The following is a 21,169-nucleotide window of genomic DNA, read 5'->3' as shown; positions in this document are numbered from 1 at the left end:
AAATCATAGATTAAAATGATGCAACCAAACTCACAAAAAAATTAGACCACTTATGTGATAAATTGGTGTATCGAAAGCACGAGTCGGTATCAACTAGCGAGTCGTCTTAATAATTGTATCTGCCAGAAATCAAACATATGTGGCAGTTCGAAAGTACCATCAAGTCTCCAGTCTCATGTCTCTTCTTTCCATGAAGTCATTACGATATAAGATGTATTTGCCAACTACAGATGGCCGTGAGATGCAAATTAAATATTTTTGCAGGTACATAGCCGTTGATATGCAATTGTTCATTTTTGGATTATTTATATATCTGGTGTGCCGAACTTCAAAATCTAGGAAGATAGTTCTCCCAACTTGGTTTTTCATTGGCATCGCCATTATAGCAGCTCACACCTACTTTGAAGACTTGAACGGCACTGTCATGACCACTCCCGAGTAAGTTGATTATTGAAAGTTCTTTTGAAATAAAAGTAAAAATTAACATCGTATTTCAGGTCATTTCTGACCACTATCTCTTAATCTTTCTCTTTCTCTCCAGTCTTCCCATTAAAATTTAAATCAAATATATATAATAATAAGTTTCACTAAGCCCTGCGCAGTGATTTGCCTGTTACCCAATAGTATTATTGTTCCATCTAACAGAGTAATTCGGAACCACATCAGGGGAGACCCGACGTTCTTAAAAGTATACAGACGAAGTCACACCAATATACCCTGTTACATCCTGGGGATGGGTGCAGGATACCTGTTTTACTATTGGCAGAAGATTGACCTCAATTTTGACAAATTTAAGGTATTTTTTCTCCTTTATTTACTAAATGTAGCATTTTACCGGTGATGACGTCAGACAAGGCTGTACCGTCCAGGTGCTAAGCGGCCACTGACAATATTATGAATGTTTAAGGATCATGAGTTTGACTCAAAATTAAGCTTAGGCATCGAAGTGTTATGAAGTTGTCAGTTCTGTCCCCCATAAACCAAAACAACAACAATTATGTGATATATGGGATCGAAACAACATGATATTGTTGTTTTGGCTGGCAGTTCCACTGGTCTATTAACTTCGGAGAGTACACTTCTTATATGTAAGTATACCTTGCTAACCCAACTTAGACCCTGTACTTTCTCTACATCCAAATCAACAATACCCATAATATTTCAACAAATTATTTTATAGCAAACTTTCACATAACTGAAATAACCAGGGTTACAGATATAAAACTTTTACAAACATGTTTTTTAGAAATATAACATGCTCTGCTGGATGGCTGGTCCCCTGCCACTAGTCCTGGATTGTGGCATTATAGTTCTGGCCTCGTATTTCTACATGGACGCGCCTAGATCTTCAGTCATGTTGAGAACAATTTATGCTGCAACTGCGAAACCTGTTTTTGGATTACTTTTAACAGTACTCCTATGCGCAATGATCATGAAACTTGAAAGTACGTATGGCTTTTTTACATTAATAGACATACCTGATAACAAATAATTACAAAGGCCACGGCCCACGAATGAAAGCGCACTCTTTGGTTTTTTTTCCTATCTAAGCTGATGGTCTTGAGAGACCATTTCAGCGTAGCATTAACTAGTATGTAAGCTCACGAGGCTCAAACCTGATGACGTTGCTAACATTAACCCTAGCAAGAGCAGTGCTTCGCAGAATCTACCACCGGATCGGAAACGCGACCCACTGAAAAGATCAGGCGAGAAACTCAGTGCGCTGTGTCTGTGGGTTATTTTACTCGCTGAGCCCTTCGTTGCAAACGACGGGTTCGACGAGAATGATGACCGGTGCTTGGAGTACATAAAAGCAACGTTAGTGGATCGGGAAGATCCGAAATAACGTGTTTTGGGCCACGTTGACTGTTTACCATTCGGTCCGTAGGACTGGGAATGAGTAGTTACCAACGTCCACGATGAGAGGGCTCTCTGGTCGTGCCGCTTTCTCGAAATGATGCACTGAGGCTGCTACTTACTGATGGACTCCAGGTCCATGACGTCGTGGAGGTCCACATTTCGCATGAACGGTTTCCTATCACTGAGAGGAGACTAATGGGGCGGTAGCTCGCGGTTTCGTTCTTCGGTTTGCCCGACTTATGTATGCCGATAACGTCTGCTTCTTTCCACGCCGCGGGAAAGATGCAGTTCGTCATAGCGGCATTTAGAATGGTGGCCAACATTGCTATCAGTTGGGCTGGTAATTTTTTTAGGGCGCGGTTGCGGTGCCTTCGGAGCCCGCGGCTTTCCGTGGTTGCATGTTGTGGATTGCCTCCACGACTTCGGAAGTGCTAATGGGGGGTAGCGCGTCCGAGGGCGGCAGGGAAGCTCTGCGCTCGACCTCCCTGTGGACTAACTCAGTCTGTTTGGAGTCCGCGAATTGAGTGTTGGTGGTGCAATGCTCTTGGACTGCATTGGCCAGCAGCTCTGCGTTTTCATCGTCATCCTATGCCGGTGGATGGCTTGAGAGACGTACGACAGGAGGCATAGTGGCGATAGTTTAGGATTTGAGAGTCCTAGCTAGTCGTCAGTATCCTTGGTGAGTGGGTGCGAGTTCTGCTAAATAACTATCCCATTTCTCATTTCGGGCGTCGTTTAAGCTGGATTTGACTTCCCGCTGTAGAAGACGCATCTGAATCCAGTTTGATTCCGTGGGATACCGATCGTAAGCCCAGATTGCTGCATTCCTAACTCTTAAGAGATTCCTAAGCTCGGGGGAGATTCTGATGCGGTGGAAGCAGTCCTCCACATCGACTTTTTTTTATTGCCTTTGTAGGCAGACGAGCATACCGCCCACCTGATGGTAAGTGGTCACCGTCGCTCATGGACGTCAGCAATGCCAGGGGCAGAGCCAAGCCGCTGCTTACCATACCTGCATTCTTTGGAAGATCTTATGATCGCGGAAAATACGTGTTCGGTCAGGATGTTTATGGATTCAACGGTGTCCTCGAGTGACAGAGTGGAATCCGGGGCGCAGAGAAGGATTGGTAGAGCGGCTTCGGCTAAACTAACATTAATTATTATATAATAACGTAATATTGTCCGACGTACTTCTAGTGTAATATTTTGTTTGTTTATTTGTCGAGGCGAATGCCCGACACGTTCTTGCCATAGACTATACACAACTGTTTTTGCTCCTTACTTCTTAAGCAAAATAGCAAGCAAGTCTTAAACGTCTCTCAAATAATATACTATCTCATATGATGTATCTTTATATCAGACGTCTTTCGTCCAATGCTTGAGTGGGATTGGTGGTCGATCGTGGCACGGCTCTCTTACTGCGCCTACACTCTCCATTTGACCATTATTCGGTACACCGCATCACTATCCACCGTGCCTTTCCAGCATTCGACTATGGCAATTGTAAGTGAAATAAATTCATCTCTGAAATATCACACACCACATACACATGTACATAGTTTGAGGTGATCTACGGCACAGACACAAAACGTGCCTGACTAGAGACTGGACACTAAGGACATACCAACGATACGCCAGGGTCCAACTCCTAAACGATTCTTCTTATTTCAGGTTCAATACTACTTTTTCATCTTGGTCGTGTCTTTGCTTCTCTCCATTCCGCTCTGGTTGCTGGTCGAAGAACCGATGAACCGAGTGTGGAAACTGTGTCTAAGCTCTTCCTCTAAAACGGCCCAAGTGCAAGAGAAAATTGAACCGGAATTGCAAACACAATCAAAGTTTTAAATATAAAGAATCATCATCATCGTCAACGGACACCGGCCGTTCACTTCTGGACTATACTATATCCTACCCTACCCCTGCAGGTTTGCTAGAACCAGTCCTGCACTGCCATCGTCCATGGGATACCCGCGACCTTCAGCATGTGGTCGGTCCAGCTCAGAGTTCAGAGGTCTGGTCAGAGATACCCACAGAAATAATATAATATATGAATTCATTGTTACTCGTCTTATATTTTATACTCGGTGGACTGATCTGATAACCGCCACCAAAGTCCTTGAAGGAAGAAGAATCTTTTCATTTTCCAAAAAAAATTGAAGGTACATCAGCGATGTCACAGCATGCATCATGATGATGGTTTTATTGTTAAATAAAAGGCAAAATTCAACAAAAACTTTATTATTCGGTTTATAATGTTAGTAATTATTCCGATTTACAAACAAACAACCTCTACGTGACTGCAGTTCTCAGTGAACAATGGCTGTCGAACAAACGCGTGGAAGTTATCGAAGCGGCAACATCAGTTATTACTCAATGGTTAGGGGGTTCCCGGCACAGTACCGTGGCCGTCTGACAGATGGCGTTGGGTCGGTGGTTCAACAGCAATCCCCTGGTTCCGACAGCTAATTAACACGATTTGTACATATGTTTCATTACGTTCTCTATATCAAATACTTACGACATACAATTGAATGTGAGAGTAGCATTCGGAACTTTCAACGTTGAAATTAAACGCAGATTTATACATTAATATATTGTACTTATACATTAAAACAAAATTTCAATAAAATTCTTTCTGTTTTCACATAGCAACAATCGTCAATGAGCCTCCTTAACTAGTAGACTCATATTGTAAAAATTTATTTACATGACTTGATTAGAAAAAAAAAAACAAAATATAATTTAAAAAAAAAAACAATACGTTTTGATTACCAAAAATAAATATAAAGGTTGTATGTATAAATAGGGTTTTATTAACGTCAATGGTTAATATATTGGGTGTCGGGAGTAGACATGGCAATATCTTTATTTTTGGTATACAAAAAGGATTAATAGTTTATGAAATAATTAAATCTGACTGAAATGATTCACTTCGACGCAGACAGTTTTTTTACGCAAACATTTCGACATAAGTACACGCGCAGAACCCAAAAGAATAAATTTTTAAGTTTCTTTACGGCCATCAGTTACTCGGCCTTTGAGCCGGAGTTGACTTACTGCCCAATATGGCGGACTTCAAAACACCCGACCAGCCCAGTGTAGTGGTTTTATTTAATTTTACGGTGAATAAGCCGCTATTTTAACAAATTATCGAACAAAAACACCTCAAATGATTTAGACTCGAACTGTCAACGCACCAAAGCGATCATTCACTTAGATTTTTATTACAATACACGATAATTTTTCATATAATATTATGTACTATTATACAATATAATAATAATATTAGTTTTTTTTTACATATTTATTTTCGTTAAGCTTTCAGCTGTAAATTTTTTTACTCGATTTTTTATAGATATAAGGCGTTTAGTTATATAGAAGAAAAGTATATAGTATCCAGAAGCAAACTGAAGAATTTTCGATTTCACGTGAAGAATAAAAAAACATTTCATTCGCTGCCTACGTGAGAATGAAAAAGTTATCCTCTAACAATAAGTGGTGTTATCGTAACCAACGCTGTACCTGAACATAGGTAACGTTTTTAGTCATTTGCAGAGGGGGGTCAATAACAGTGACAATATATAATTTACATAGATAACGGTGTTATAGATAAGTACCATAGGGTAGTAGTAAATGTTACTAAAGATTAATCTTCTACATAATTTTTAATACATTTCATTTTAGACTAAACTACAGAGCGTATTCAAAAAATACATACAGCGTTTTTTTATTGTGAAATAATAGAATTAAAAGGCGAATATAGAATATGATTGTAGTTTTGTGTACGAACACAGCGTGGGGGCAGCGGCGTCGCACGGAGCGCGCGGGCGCCTACGACTTCTTCCTGTAACGCACACAACAAGCGATCCATCAGATCAAATAACCTCTGCATTAGACGCCTTCGGCTCTAGCACTAGGAGCAGGCTTAGGGACTGCGGTAACCGTACTCGTCGAACTCGACAAGGAGGTCATGCAACCTAACCCATGCATCAGCTGAGTTTCTCGCCGGATCTTCTCAGCGGGTCGCGATTCCGATCCGGTAGTAGATTCATTCGCGAAGCAGTTGCTCTTGAATTGTTAGGTCTCCTTCGGAGGCGCTCGAGCAGCTGTTAGCAAATCCCACCCCTCCTGGCTGAGCCTTTGCTCGCCCTGGTGAAACTCGAAAGGCCTCCAGGACACCAGTAATATTTCAACCATAAAAAAAAAACAAGTGATTAGCTCGGCGGCGGCACATACTGATGGAACTATTCTGCTAAACTACATTTCTTTTTGAATGCGGCTTGTGACATGTGACAAGCTTCGATCTTATTTTTATTTTTTTAGGATTGAGATTTTTTGTTTCCTAATGGGGGTTTCGACGAATTCTGGCTTTAACAGCATTAACAGCCTTTGGAGTTCTAACAGCACGCGGCCGCCCCGATCTTTTCTGGTCTTCGACATCTGCGTCCGCGCGAGTAGGTACCACCACCCTGCCTATTTCTGCTGCGAAGCAGTAATATGTTTCGGTTTGAAGGGTGGGGCAGCCGTTGTAACTATACTTGAGACCTTAGAACTTATATCTCAAGGTGGGTGGCGCATTTACGTTGTAGATGTCTATGGGCTCCAGTAACCAGTTAACACCAGGTGGGCTGTGGGCTCGTCCACCCATCAAAGCAATAAAAAAAAAATAGTGTTGTTGTATCTGTTGATAGTACGATATACGAACATATTCTTTAAGATTGAAGGCTTACTGGTGGCCCAAAAACCTATCCAGTTACACCAGGACAGGTGGGCGAGTAAAGACTCAGTCAGGAGGGGTGGGATTTGCTAACAGCTGCCCTAGCGCCTCCGGAAGGCACCTAACAACTCAAGAGCAGTTGCTTCGGGAATGAATCTACTATCGGATCGGAATTGTGATCCGCTGAGAAGATCCGGCGAGAAATTCAACGAGCTAATGTTTAGGTTGTACGTCGAACTATTTGCCGAGTTCCACGAGTATGGTTACCGGATTGGATTGGCACAGTAGGACTCACTGGTCGTGGTTGTCGGTGTCGGAGTCGTCGAGCTCGGGCTTGGTCCTCCTCTTCTCGTAGAAGAGTATGACGGCGCAGAGCACCACGACCTCCGCGCAGATGCCGAGGAAGGGCCAGAGCGCGTCGTACACGCCCTTGACCCTGAGCGTGACGTCGGCGGGCGTGCCCCCGGCCGGGCTGCACTGGTACAGGCCGGCGTCGGCGCGCTCCGCGTTCTGCAGCACCAGCACGGTGTTGTCCAGGCCCTGCTCGTTCTTCTCCAGCTGCACGCGACTGCCCAGCACCGCGCTCACGTCCGTGCCGTTGTCCAACTCGTCCTTCTTGTACTTCCACGTCACCTCAGAGTACGGCTTGCCGATCAACTGGAAACAATTGCTTCGACTGTGATATACTGCTTCTCTATAGCCTTTTTATTTTTTTTATTGCCTTTGTAAGCAGACGAGCATACGGCCCACTACTGGTGGTAGGACCTCTTGTGAGTAAGCGCGGGTAGGTACCACCGCCCTGCCTATTTCTGTCGTAAAACAGCAATGCGTTTCGGTTTGAAGGTTGAAACAGCCGTTGTAACTATGCTTGAGACCTTAAAACTTATATCTCAAGGTGGGAATGTTCGTTTGTTAATTTTGATATGAATGTAGGTAAGAGTATTATTGCTATGGAGAAGTTTTAAGACAATATGTTTTTCTTTAAAAGAGGCTTGTGGAGAGTATTAAGCGGTAGGCACCGGCTTGGCTCTGCCCCTGGCATTGCTAAAGTCCATGGGCGACGGTAACCACCAGCAGGTGTTTTTTTTTATATTGCTTAGATGGGTGGACGAGCTGACAGCTCACATGGTGTTAAGTGGTTACTGGAACCCATAGACATTTACAACGTAAATGCGCCACACACCTTGAGATAAAAGTTCTAAGGTCTCAAGTATAGTTACAACGGCTGCCCCACCCTTCAAACCGAAACGCATTACTGCTTCACGGCAGAAATAGGCAGGGCAGTGGTACCTACCCGCGCGGACTCACAAGAGGTTCCACCCCCCGTAAATTTTAGAAGTATCAAAACGCTGAGGCAACCTTGCAAGTGATCTTAATGTTCTGTCCCTCGACCACGTTGGCGTCCTTGGTCATCTTGGCGTGCACGTTTCCCGTGACCATCCAGGCTTTGATATGTCCCGTTTGGTTCTTGAGGCCGCACGTGTAGTTGCCGTAGTCGTCCTCGTTACTGCGGCCCTTGATCTGGAAGGTGAGCCCCTTGTTCTGGAGCTCGTACCGCTCCTTGAGGCCGGCCACCTCGCCGAGAGGCACGCTGTTCTTCTTCCTGTTGAACCATCATCGTATTGTTAATGTTTAAATAATTAAATTAATACAATTTACTTTTAATACTATTTTTGCGAAATATTTTCAAATCAATTAAAAAAATTAATGTCAAACGTTGTCATGGCATGCAACCTCTTTGACAGGACATACGGCCTACGACGACTGGACATGGACTGGACTGGACTATAATTACTGGTGGTAGGACCTTTTGTGAGTCCGCACGGATAGGTACCACCGCCCTGCTTATTTCTGTCGTGAAGCAGTAATGCGTTTCGGTTTAAAGGATGGGGCAGCTGTTGTAACTATACTGAGACCTTAGAACTTATATCTCATTTTTTGGCGCATTTACGTTGTAGATGTCTATGGCCCCAGTAACCACTTAACACCAGGTGGACTGTGAGCTCGTCCAACCATCTAAACAAAAAAAAAACAAAAAAATATTCAAATAATAATTTATCACAAATGTTAGTCCGCTGCCAACAGTGATTTTGTACTTTTTTTAAGAGATTTACAGGAATGAATTGAAAATAAGCACCGATTTATATATAGGTGACAACATGACACATTATCGGGAAATACCAGCACCCTGGTGACAGTCTGCCACCTCGTGAATGATGGGTACCACAGTTATATTTATTTTGGCCGAAAATAAGTCATACGAAATAGATTACGCGATACTGTTGGTACCGGCAGATTTGAGCCCACAAGAAATGACAACGAACCTTGTCTATTCCTGCAGAGAAGCCAACATACATTCGTTGTTCCAACAGAAGACCTCATAGCTTGTTTCTTGAGGTGGTGAGGTTTCCACGTGTAGGGACACACACACACATTCTTAATAACGCATGTGGCGTGTTACCTGGCTACGTAATGCAAGGTGTCATCTTCACCATTCCACGCTGGTGGGAAAAGGATATTGGGACGATAGTCCAGTTTAGGATGAGCCCAGTTGTTGTAAATGAAAGTCGTTATTAACTCACTCACACACTTGTATATTTACGGAAAATACCATAGGTACATACAGTTTTATTATAGCTATCTAAGTGGAACTGTGTTCGCTGTATGACCGTTACAACTGGACTGTCGTCCCAATATCCTTTTCCCACAAGCGTGGAATGGTGAAGATGACACCTTGCATTACGTAGCCAGGTAACACGCCACGTACGTTATTAAGAATGTGTGTGTGTCCCTACACCATTCCCCCCTTTTTAACGCGATGTAAATGAGTGCAAAAAGAACTTCGAGTGAGTGCATACAACTTACCATACGATCTCAAACGAATCCAGTGGCACGGCGAGAGTGCAATTCAAATTGAACGGGCGTCCAACGATGTACTTCAAGGCCTCATAATTGACCAGTTCTTGGGTGGGCTCGGTGACCGGAGCAATCGTTGACGAGTCTGCAAAACAAATCAATCCGCTATTAAACAAATATTACATTCGGAATCTGTGTTCTAGAGCTGTATTATTACTACAGCCGTAAAGCATTCTTAAGATTCTTTCAAAGACAAGACCAGACCGTAGAAGGTAATGCTGTCGGACTATTGATCAGAATATGTGAGTTAGCAATGCCAACCTCGTCATCCGTTAGACCAACACTGCAAACCGAAAATCTAAATTTCCTTAAATAAATAACTCATTCTGAAGCCTCTATGTTATTTATCACTCATTTAAGCATACCTTATCAATTTTACATGAATTCTACAAAATTATCTCTTTATTGTGGTCGTAATTTCGATACATACAGGTTTTTTTTATTGTGCGGAATTACTTAATTACGGGAATTGTCCCGAAATGGAACGAATGTGAGTGATTAAGCAATAAAAATGTTTTTGATCTCTGAATGTAACGCAAGTTTTTAATTATGTTGAAGATTAATATTTATCAGTAAAGGCGTTAGTCTGTCTCATTACCTACAATAGCTATGCGAATCGTTATAAAGATTATTAATAAACGCTATATCAAAAAATTTAATCAATGATTGAAAAATGAATTCAATGTGTTGAATAGAAGCATAAAGCATAATTTTACATTACATGGTAACGAAGCTTTGTTAAACATCTACGATAATAAACTTACATTTAAAAAAATATATACATATTATATATTAAAAACATACAACATTTTAAAACAAATCATTTGTCTGATCTCTTTGTGTGCGAAAGATAATCAAAAATATATTTTTATGGATATCGGAAAAATTGTTGAAAACCATTTTGAATTTTTGCATCTTATTTAAACAAATAGCATAATTATGCCATAAATTACAGTACACAAATGTCTTTACTACCTATGTAAGAGGTCTGCAATATATATATCGATGATACTAAACAATTATAATAGGTAAATTTATTATTATACAAAAACCTTTCCGCACTCTAGTGGTTACTATCAAAATAGAAGGTAAATTTTAATAAACGCGCCGCAAAATTATTCTTTTATTAATAACAATTATGTGATAATCCTTGACTATTTACTGGATTAATGACCTCGCATTAGCGGCGATATCGACAATGTCGCCATTTTGTTTTCATTACTCAGTCCTTACGCATGGTAGTGGAGAGTATTGACTTTTGAGCACTATGCATTTACCACGTCACAATATTAATGTCACTAACATTGTCGATACGTTTCTAACAGCCTTAGTTTGGATGAATCCCTGATTTCGGAAACAAGCGCGATGTTAATTCTAGGTAAGACCTCAAAAAATGACTGAGAAATGTTTTTGGTATACCGACGACAATTTTTATTTTCGAATAGATCATTTCGGCATAACAACGTCCTGTGCGCTGACCCGACTAACAGACTAACAGGAGGTCGTATGTAATTACATCCCAGTAATGTAATATTATACAATGTGGCTCGCAATTAATGAGGACACTGCATTAATGACCCCGTATAAAGTACTATGCGGCGCTCTACTTTTATCTTCAATTCTTGTCGGCGATAAATCGACTATTTTATGTTTATAAGAACTATAAGTACCATTTGAGTTTTCTTTTCTAATTGTGTGTTTAAACACGTTGACTGCGTTATGCAGCTTAAAAGCCCCACACGCAACTATTTCCTGATGCCGCAGTCAAAACTTTTCGCTTGGTTCGTAAGGCGACAAGTCTACATTTCTATAAGTATGGGTGTATTCGGAAAACATTTTTGAGGCCTATCAGGTCTCATACGGTAAACAAGTCCAATCTTGCCTCGGAAAGACCTCATACGCACTGGCTAAAAATCCCTCACATAGTCTCGAAGTCAACGTGTTAACTATGTCTTCGATCGTAATGTATGTTGCAATGCGAACATTGGCGACTGAGCAGAATTTTTCGCCGATACAAACTTAGCCAACATAATTTAGACTCTTTGGAGAGTAACGTCACGATAAAACGATTGTTTTTTTTTTATGATTGAAGGATTTCTGGTGGCCCGGTGGCCTTTCCAGTTTCACCAGGACAGGTGGGCGAGCAAAGGCTCAGCCAGGAGGGGTGGGATTTGCTAACAGCTACCCGAGCGCCTCCGAAGGAGACCTAACAGCTCAAGAGCAGCTGCTTCGCGAATGAATCTACTACCGGATCGGAATCGCGACCCGCTGAGAAGATCCGGCGAGAAACTCAGCGAGCTGATTCATGGGTTAGGTTGCACGGCGAACTCTTTGTCGAGTTCGACGAGTACGGTTACCGCAAACGATTGTGTACAATACACTGGAAAACTGAACAAGAAAACTGCTAATATAGGCATTGTACAATAACACTGGAAAGATGTTGCACTTTTGGAAAACCAATTTTTCTCTAGCTATTTGCTGATAGCCTAAAGGGGCCATTTCAGCTTCTCGCGGATGGGTCGGTGAGCTCACGGGCTCAACCTGAGAGAATTTGTTAGCACTAGCCCTAGCAAGAGCAGTGCTTCGCTTCGAATGTACCACCGGATCGGAATCGCGACCCACTGAAAAGATCCGGCGAGAAACTGGTAGAAAACCATCGAATTAAATCAATATGCAGAACAGCGCTACCGACTCGACTTGCCAATCCAACTTACTACTTCAACGGTTTAAAAGTCTCGTTTTTGTTTGTCATTATATTAATTCCGACGTTTCCAATTCTTTACAGTTTTCGTGGTCACGGACGACTGACGCGTGAATTGAAAACGCGAATTTAAACCGTAAAAGTACATATAATTATGTATATAATTCTTCAAAAACCGAAGAAAATCATATTGCTTAATCCGTATTAGTATTTATATGACGATACGCGAATTTAAAAGTACATTTTTATCAAGACGCTCTAGTGCTGTTCTTATCTCATTAATAAAAATAATTATCACTATACTAACAAGTTTCTACGCAATGCGGCATTTAATGTGTGTGCCGCTTGCGCTGAGGGTCGTCTAACAGTTCGCTGGCGTATTAACTGGAATAATGGAATAGACAATATGAATGCTAATTTTATTCACGTTGATGTTAGACGTGAATCCGGCCTATTCAATGGCGAGTGGTTATCGCCGATAGCGGACAATAATTTCGCATGAGACGGTCAGGTCATACCAGGTGGTTCGTAGCACCAATCGCAGATATTTCTCTACCTATCCTCTGATAGCCTAAGAGTTTCCAGCTTTTCGCAGACGGGTAGGATCAAATATACGTTTGAAATTTGGAGCCCAGGTCTCAAGATGAGAGTCGGTATTCAATTTATGTTCATATGCTCCATGATAGCTCAGTTTCCATTTCCATTTCGATAAAGCGGCACGACACGAGAACCCTCTCATTGTGGCCGCCGGTAACTACATAGCCGATCCTACAGACCAAATGGTAAACAGTCGACGTCGCCCAAAACACGTCATCTTGGATCCTCTCGATCCATTAACAGTGCTTTTAGGTACCCCAAGCACCGGTCATCGTTCTCGTCGAGCCCATCGCTTGCGACGAAGGGCTCGGCGAGTAAATTAACCCACAGACACAGCCTACTGAGTTTCTCGCCGGATCTTCTCGGTGGGTCGCGTTTCCGATCCAATGGTAGATTCTGCGAAGCACGGCCCTTGCTAGGGCTCGTGGTTAGCACCAACATCAGGTTTGAGCCCCGTGAGCTCACCTACTAGCCCGGCGACGCTGACATGGTCTCTCTAGACCATCAGGTTAGGTAGAAAAAAATAACTGTTTTGATATATTTTCTCGTTCCAAATTGTGGTCGCATCTGTGAATATGGTGAAAGCGGTCCGAAAGCGGTTCGTCCGTGAATTCGTGTCTATGTTATGAGGAAATCTCTTTTTAATGAGAAGAGGCTGACACGTTTTGCGGCACATTACAAGGTCTAGCATATCTGGACGGAGTGCATTCCGACGTTCTGTTTCACCATAACATAACATATCTATATACAGATAGACAAAGACAAGTAAAGTTACCATTTTCTCTTTTGCTTGTCAACTGATTTCTATACATACATAATAATATATTAACTTACATATTTTAAGGATTAAAATTTTTATCATTCGTTGTACACTATTTAAACATCAAAAGCTGTGTGCGTGCGACAAACAAGGAAATACTCTATTAGAGCGTGACGTATTGTAAAAATAATCGTGTAATTAATACACTAACGGTCGTGGAGCTCGTTTCTGGTCTCACGGCATTTTTGATAACGTTATCTTAATGACGTCTTACTAAATATTAAATTTTTTTTATACTGATTAGTGTCAATTCTATTGCTCTATTTCAAACAAAGGTTTGTTCATAAAATATTGTATTAAAATATTGTATTACTGGTGATAGGACCTCTTGTGAGTCCGCGCGGGTAGGTACCAGCACCCTGCCTATTTCCACCGTGAAGCAGTAATGCGTTTCGGTTTGAAGGGAGGGGCAACCGTTGTAACTACACTTGAGACCTTAGAATTTATATCTCAAGGTGTGTGGCGCATTTACGTTGTAGATGTCTATGGTCTCCAGTAACCACTTACCTAACACCAGGTGGGCCGTAAGCTGGTCCACCCATGTAAGCAATAAAAAAGAAAATCATAAAATACAAGTTTTTGGAATAATGCAGATGATTTTATGATATTCGATTTTGTAACAGTAAATTTTCAAACGTTAGGCTTCTTCGTCAGGCCCGTTATGACACGCGAAAATATAAATACTCCTCATTTTGTTTTCTTGCAAAATATTGATTCTTTACTATGAAAGTTGGTAGTGCAAGGTAGAGGGGGAAGAGGTCGACCAAAGAAGACATGGATGGAGTGTGTGAATTACGATATGTGAGAGAGAGGAGTGAGTGTTGAGATGACGGCTAATAGAAAAGAATGGAAGAGAAAAATTAGCTGTGCCGACCCCACCTAGTGGGATAAGGTGCAGAAAAATAAGAAGAAAACAGTTGGTAAACACGTTTTAGATTTTCACTTGGTAAAATTATTACCTGTTTTAAAATTCGAACCATAGCACCGAAACATGACCGGATACTAATTAAAAAAATAATCACGCACGGTTATCCGGCCACAACATACATACTTATATACGTTTAAATATATACATATAGAGATGACCACGTACACAAGTAACCACAGACATACACTCACAGAGCATTCATATTGTCCTCATCAACTTTATACGTGAATAAATAATATAATTTTGTAACTCCAATCCATCAATTGTTGGCACTGGAATAATATTGATGAATAGAATATAGTCTTTAATGTTACTCATTATTAAGATTGTTACTTTCACACGCAAAAATTAGACATCACAAAAAGGTTAGGGTATTATTTTTAAAGGGTATATCTTTTTTTATGTGCTTGAGTATCTGTAATTGAAGAATTATATTAAGCCAACTGGCGAATATTAAAAAACAAACCGGTGATTATTACATCTAATTAAAGTTTAGACTAGAATTTTTATACAAATTACTAAAACTACATTAAACACACGCTACACAAACTACATTAGAAAACTAAGGTAAACAAAATAATAAGAAAGCATAATTAATTCCATAAACTACAATTCAGGGATAAATTAGATACTTTTATTTATTAAATCGATCAACTACCCAAATACGGCATGGATGCTTGCTACCAGATACACTATTAGCGTAATCTATAGTACATACTTCAATCTGTTCTGCTCTTGAACGTATTTTGTATTAGGTCAAGCGATAACTAGGGCCCTGGACGAAATTAGATCTTAGACTTTGTGTCAATCAGATAAATAGTTACAAATTGTAATCTAATTCTCAGAATTAAACTTTTATATTATTTTATCGATACAACAGCTGTATTTTTAATTTGTTTACTTTATACGGTAAATATAGCTGAAAAATGCCGTGAAATATATTGTAGCAATAGTTATCTCACACTTCAAAGTGTAAAGCATATTTACGATCTCTTTCTCACATTAATTACATTCAACGGTAATCGTCATGCATTGTTCAGTGTTCAAATTCAACTCTAACTCCGGCTAATCATGTGCACCAATATAGAATATAGCAGGTTTGTGACATAAATAATGATAATACATTGCTAGAATGCCACCACAACGGACAATTTGAGTTATTTTATTTGAATAATAAAAACACAATATGTGTTGGATTCGGAATTCGTTACCCACTGATTGAAAGGGCATTAGTGATTTAGCTAACATTCTAGCATTTTAATTCTTCCAGATTTAGCATAATATGAAGGCGCTAAGCAGAACAGACCGAAACAAACAGTATGTATCACACTAAATGCTATGCTACTTAATATAGCATCAATATAGCGCTAATCAATACGGTTTAAACGTCTTATATTGAAACCACAAAAACCTAGGGTATGCGACAATTAATTAAGTCCAAAAAACGAATACAATTGAATTACAATGGAACATAATTATTTCGTTATTTTCCATCGGATACCTTAGGTTTGGGGGTGGTCATCATTATTTGTGTTTACTCGAGAAAATCAATATGGCCCTCTCATCTTGCTCACCGCACCGTCGCCGCTCTTTTATGTTAGTTTTTACTCGAAACTATTAACATATGGCGACACAAACAGTACTCATGTACTCACCGCATACAGTAATGCTAATTTTAGTTTCAAAAACATTATAGTTTATAACAAAACATTCAGAAATATATAAAAGATGTATAAATTAATTGAAACGTGCAATTTTTAAAACAAAACACAATCATACACACAACTGCCAAACACTAGCTTTGCGTTCAAGCGTCGAAAGTTTAAAATTTAATCGCAATTCCATTAAAGTAATTGTTTTCCTAAACTTTAGAATCTAAGTTATCGAACTACCCGCGAACCAAATCGCGGGATTACTTCGCGGTGCAAATGGGCAAGGCTGGCCCTTCCGGATAACACCACTGTTTAATTACGGGCTTTATTACTTGTTCCAAAATCGACAGGAACAGTTCAAAACAAGGGCATTGTTAATTTCAAAACAAATTATAAAGGAACCCATAGTTATATTGTGGGATTACAGAATATAAGTTATCCAATATCACTCTGTCACAGTCACACTAAACAAATGCTGCAAAATACAAACTTTTTTTTTTTTATTGCCCTTGTAGGCAGACGAGCATACGGCCCACCTGATGGTGAGTGGTTACCGTCGCCCATGGACTTCAGCAATGCCAGGGGCAGAGCCAAGCCGCTGCCTACCGAACTACTATACATATCGACCTTTATAAGCTGTGTTGGCAACTCTTTCAAGATAAACAACAGTCGTTGTAAATAAGACACGAAACTATGACATCACGGACAAAAGTGAAGTCATACACTGCAATGCGGTATATTTGAAATGAGAAAAAACTATACTTCATTCTCATATGCAGAACAATCATTATTTTAAAGTATTAAAAGCTAAACAAAACGTTTAGAGCATATTGACCAAAAAATTAATAATGAAATTAATTGTTGTCTGTGACTACTTCTTTTTAAAAGAGGTCAATTACATTTAATTATAGACAACGAAAACTTCCTTTACTTTTAGCAGTCGGTCAAGATAGCAAAACTAAAATGTATAGTCAAATATCGTAGTCATACTCATACTAATTAAGGAACACTACATGTCAGTGTATTTTCAAATAATAGGCAACTTCGAGTCTAGTCTCCTTACCTACTACTTTTACTAGTCGTAAACCCACAGTACATAGTTTTCGAATGGGCCTCCCCATTCATACAAATAATGCCTATTGTGAGACACGGACCATCGGATAAACGATAAATGCAAATATTCAGCACTTGCTCAGGTAGTTCAAGTTTTAGACCCAAAGCTGGTAAACTAATATATTTCGCTTTTAAGGCTTTAAGGCCGATATTCCAATGAATTGAAACTTCATGATACATGTTGTCGTAACTATGGGCACCTTTATTTATCTACCTATCTACGCTTTGATGCGTCTCACCAGTCTGCGTATGAAATGGCAAGTCTTATCCTGGTCTGATTATTGCAAGTAAAATATATAAGAAAATAAATTTAGGCTGTTCTTTGTTCTATATTTCGCCAGAAGATGATCGCAGCTTTTGTAATCTCAATAAATAGTATTTGGCAGTTGGTGTTGGTAACAAGAAAATTATTTCGATAAAACAGTGAAACACAGAACATTCCGCTGACACGATTATCATTTATCGATATCTGAACAAGCAAATTATCAACATCGTATTGGAATTGTATCAAAGTTTGATAATAAAAAAAACGACCTAATTATTGCTGCTGTGAAAAGGTTTTTTCATATCCACGTGTCTTTGTTAAACACCTTTTATATCTAAGGTTGTTATCTAGCACAATTTTAACTTACATATTTGCCTAATGTTTAGATCGTGCAGATTCAGGCAAAATTAAGGCCGTCAGCGCAAAAGTGACCTAACCCACAATGTTTTAATTCAAGCTTATATGTATATTGAAATCGGCCTTAGTTTCACCCATAAATAACAGATGGCTTTGTAAACATTATTTTTGCGGGTAGTTTTTTTGCCTACTCAAATTCAAATTCCATACTAACTCCGGTAAGCTTGGCCACTTTTGCGCTGACGGCCTCAATTATAGTGCAAAATTGCGCTGTTGGCATATTGTCTAGACACGTAGATGAAGTCGCTAGTGTCAATTTCGGGCAGAAACTTTCGGTTTTAGTGAGGCGTATAGAGCGAAGACGGAACGGCGAGACAGGGTGACATGCTGATGGTACCGGGTGATGATGTCTGAGGCGCAGGCTCCACCAAGACCCGTACGCGCTGCACGGGTTGCTCGCTGCATGTGTAGACTCCGGCGTGGTGCTGCCGAGCTGAAGACGCGTGCAGTTTTGCTGTCAGTCGGCCACCGGAAGCAGTTTCCCCCAAAACTCTCATATCAGCGGGCACAGGCCTGCCACCAAGTCGCCACTCGGCACGGTGTTCGACACGCAGCGAGCATTCCACCGTGAGTGGAGAGCCTTCTTTCACCACCACTCGGATCTCCTCAGCGTCTGTGCATGCCACCAACTGTAGGGTCGCCTATCTTATCTAACCCTTAATCTAATTTATTTTGAGTAGCATAAGCATCTGTTGCCATTTTGGATAAGATCTCAAGCACAACTCTTATTATTACATAATCTACTATTTTACTGTGCTGTATTTTAGTAATTTCTTATGATGTATGAACAAGAAAATATTGTCTTCAATGTGATAACAAGTTTAACAAGAAAACAATGAAGCCTAAGTCGCAGTGATAAAATGGAAAATCCTTGTAAAGAAACATATCAATTTGTGTATTTACACAATAATTATCAGTCTTGTGTAATTAAGCATGTATTCTACTTGGTAAATGTATGAGGAAATAACAACATATTTAGAACAAATAATATTTTATAATTGAAGTATCGTTTTATTTATAACATACTATTTACTCTGCACTACCTTTGGTTGACTGGTAGAGAATCCTCAGACATCAAGTCTACCAATGTAAAGTTTACATGAAGTGTAATAAATAAATAAAATACTACTTTGTTAATAATATATTATTTCATTATTTTAAATGACAACAAGATACCATGTTAACCTTATCTCAGAAAACTGTCAATCAATATTATAAAATTTGGAAGCCAGAATTTTAGGATAGCTATTATTCTGCAACAGCGGTGAAGACTTTATAAAGTGTTTACAAATACATGAAATGAATAATAAACTCCTATTATATTATTTCAATAATCTGATTTGTATTTATAGAGTTAAGAGGCAATTAACACTGGTTAATCTATATACATTTTTTAGAATATTTAGAACAGGTTTTTATAGTTAATTTGTTTTACTGGTTAACTGTAATATTCTTGATATCATGATTTATTTAGGCAATAGCAAAACAGTTCAGTACTTTATATTTTACCTATGTTTGTCATACAACTTTTTAGTAGCTACTATACAATTTAAGTAAAAGCATATCAGCAAAAAACAATTGAAAAACAGTTTGTTCTGACCACTCTAAAAAAAATTTTCAATAACATAGATCAAGATCAGAGAAAATATATATTAAATAAATTAAATGAATCTACATTTAATTAATATACATTTCAGTAGCTATAATCAAAATTCATTACTGGTTTATGGTAGTAATTAAAAGATTCTACATAGACACCAAAACATTTATCAAAAAAGTATAACTGTCTCAAGTTAAATTATATTAAATAGAAAGAAAAACTCAACTCAACATAAAATCAGCTCAAGTGTGGTTGGCTTTTATTACTAACCATACTTTGACATTTTTTTAAATAAAACAAAGATTTATTCCTCTCCCTGCAAGGTTGCCTGGAAGAGATCACTTTCAGCGATAAGGCTGCCAATTTATGTCACCGACTATTATTTGTTTTATATGCTTACTCTGTACATATGGTGTTAAATAAAGTGTTATATTATTATTATTATTTACAAAAAATAATCCTCCCTTTGTAGTATTATTCTATTTTATTTGGGTTTATTTGTTTGATTGCTTTGTAATGTATTTTTGTTGTATTTTCCTGGTTGCTTATATATTTTTGAAACTGAGGGTATTTCTTTTTCTTATATATATTTTCTTTTTATTTAAAAAGAATGAATTGATAGACTGATGAGAAAAAAAAACCTTTTTTCATAATCTTTAAATATTTGATATATTGATAACTTTTTATTTAACAAAGAAAAAAATGAAACTTAAGTTACAGAGCACTATCTATCAACTGACCACAGTGCACAGTCAATATTTAGACATTTAAATTATTTGTACTTTAATTGAACATACATTATAGATTTAAATGCATTAAAATACTTTGTCCCTTATCTTCCAACGTGATGTACACATCATTTCAGAACTTTTATTAATACTAGGTATAGATTATAGTATAGATTATTAATTTCCAAATTAAATTATTCACACCCAATAAAAGCTATAGACTTCGATCGCCTAACGATTTAGAAAAGAATTTTAAAAGAAAATATATATGATCGTCCTTGATAATTTATGTGTATTAATATGTTTTGTATGTCATTTGAATTTAATTTCAATACCTGTCCAACGGGCACTAAGATTTCTCGGTAAGATAGAATGGACCTTTGTATTTATGACAACTTTTATATACATTTGGATCACTTAATTTGAACATTCAAGCACATCATGACATCATGCGCTGTTCAAAATTGACGCTCATGCCCTTGCACGCTAAAACTTCCATGCCATCTTATTAAAAATCGATGAATAAATTACAAAAAACAAAAAAAATAAAGAAATTTTAAATTATTAACTCACTTTGGGCACTCGTAAGAACTCCGCAGGCTAAAAATAGAAGAGATAAAGGCAAACACAGTTGAGATCGCATAGTTATATTTTTCACTATTTTCACTTTCATCTAAGGTGTAGGCCCGTCTTTACTCCCGACTTTAGAGCATAAAAATAATTACTTATTTTCTAAAACCACTTTACACATTTAAAGAAGTCAAGTAACAATGGAATCCAATGAATGGACAAAGATAAAAGAAAATGGCGCATTAGGGTTGCCAGGAAGCCGAACTTATTTTCACCGGTGTGTTT

General features: G+C 38.8%; 2 protein-coding genes across 7 annotated transcripts in view; one reads left to right on the top strand and one right to left on the bottom strand.

The window, feature by feature from the left end:
- LOC105841634 (nose resistant to fluoxetine protein 6) overlaps positions 1–4,489 on the top strand; it is a 16,572-nt gene extending 12,083 nt beyond the window's left edge. For 4 of the 5 annotated variants that reach the window (XM_062673856.1, XM_038017767.2, XM_062673859.1 and 1 more), the window contains 5 exons: positions 265–438; positions 646–796; positions 1,247–1,445; positions 3,221–3,363; positions 3,532–4,489. In XM_062673856.1, the coding sequence (XP_062529840.1) occupies positions 265–438; positions 646–796; positions 1,247–1,445; positions 3,221–3,363; positions 3,532–3,705 (841 nt within the window). In that variant the 3' untranslated portion in view covers positions 3,706–4,489. The remainder of the gene's footprint in view (positions 1–264; positions 439–645; positions 797–1,246; positions 1,446–3,220; positions 3,364–3,531) is intronic. The other variant, XM_062673858.1, reaches the window with a different exon arrangement.
- On the bottom strand, positions 4,083–21,169 carry LOC101747153 (basigin). Of its 2 annotated transcripts, XM_038017768.2 has the most exons (6): positions 20,888–21,146; positions 18,324–18,599; positions 9,443–9,578; positions 7,937–8,180; positions 6,873–7,234; positions 4,083–5,704 (listed from the first exon to the last, which is right to left on the bottom strand). In XM_038017768.2, the coding sequence occupies exons 1-6, from the start codon at positions 20,985–20,987 to the stop codon at positions 5,692–5,694; spliced, it is 1,131 nt and encodes a 376-aa protein (XP_037873696.1). In that variant the 5' UTR covers positions 20,988–21,146; the 3' UTR covers positions 4,083–5,691. The 2 variants fall into 2 exon arrangements, with proteins under 2 accessions (XP_037873696.1, XP_037873697.1); XM_038017769.2 differs by lacking the exon at positions 18,324–18,599 and having other exon boundaries at positions 20,888–21,169.

This window comes from Bombyx mori, chromosome 19, assembly GCF_030269925.1.
Source record: "Bombyx mori chromosome 19, ASM3026992v2".
Lineage (NCBI taxonomy): Eukaryota > Metazoa > Arthropoda > Insecta > Lepidoptera > Bombycidae > Bombyx > Bombyx mori.
The sequence above is the reverse complement of the archived record's forward strand: the minus strand, read 5'-3'. Positions and strand labels throughout refer to the sequence as shown.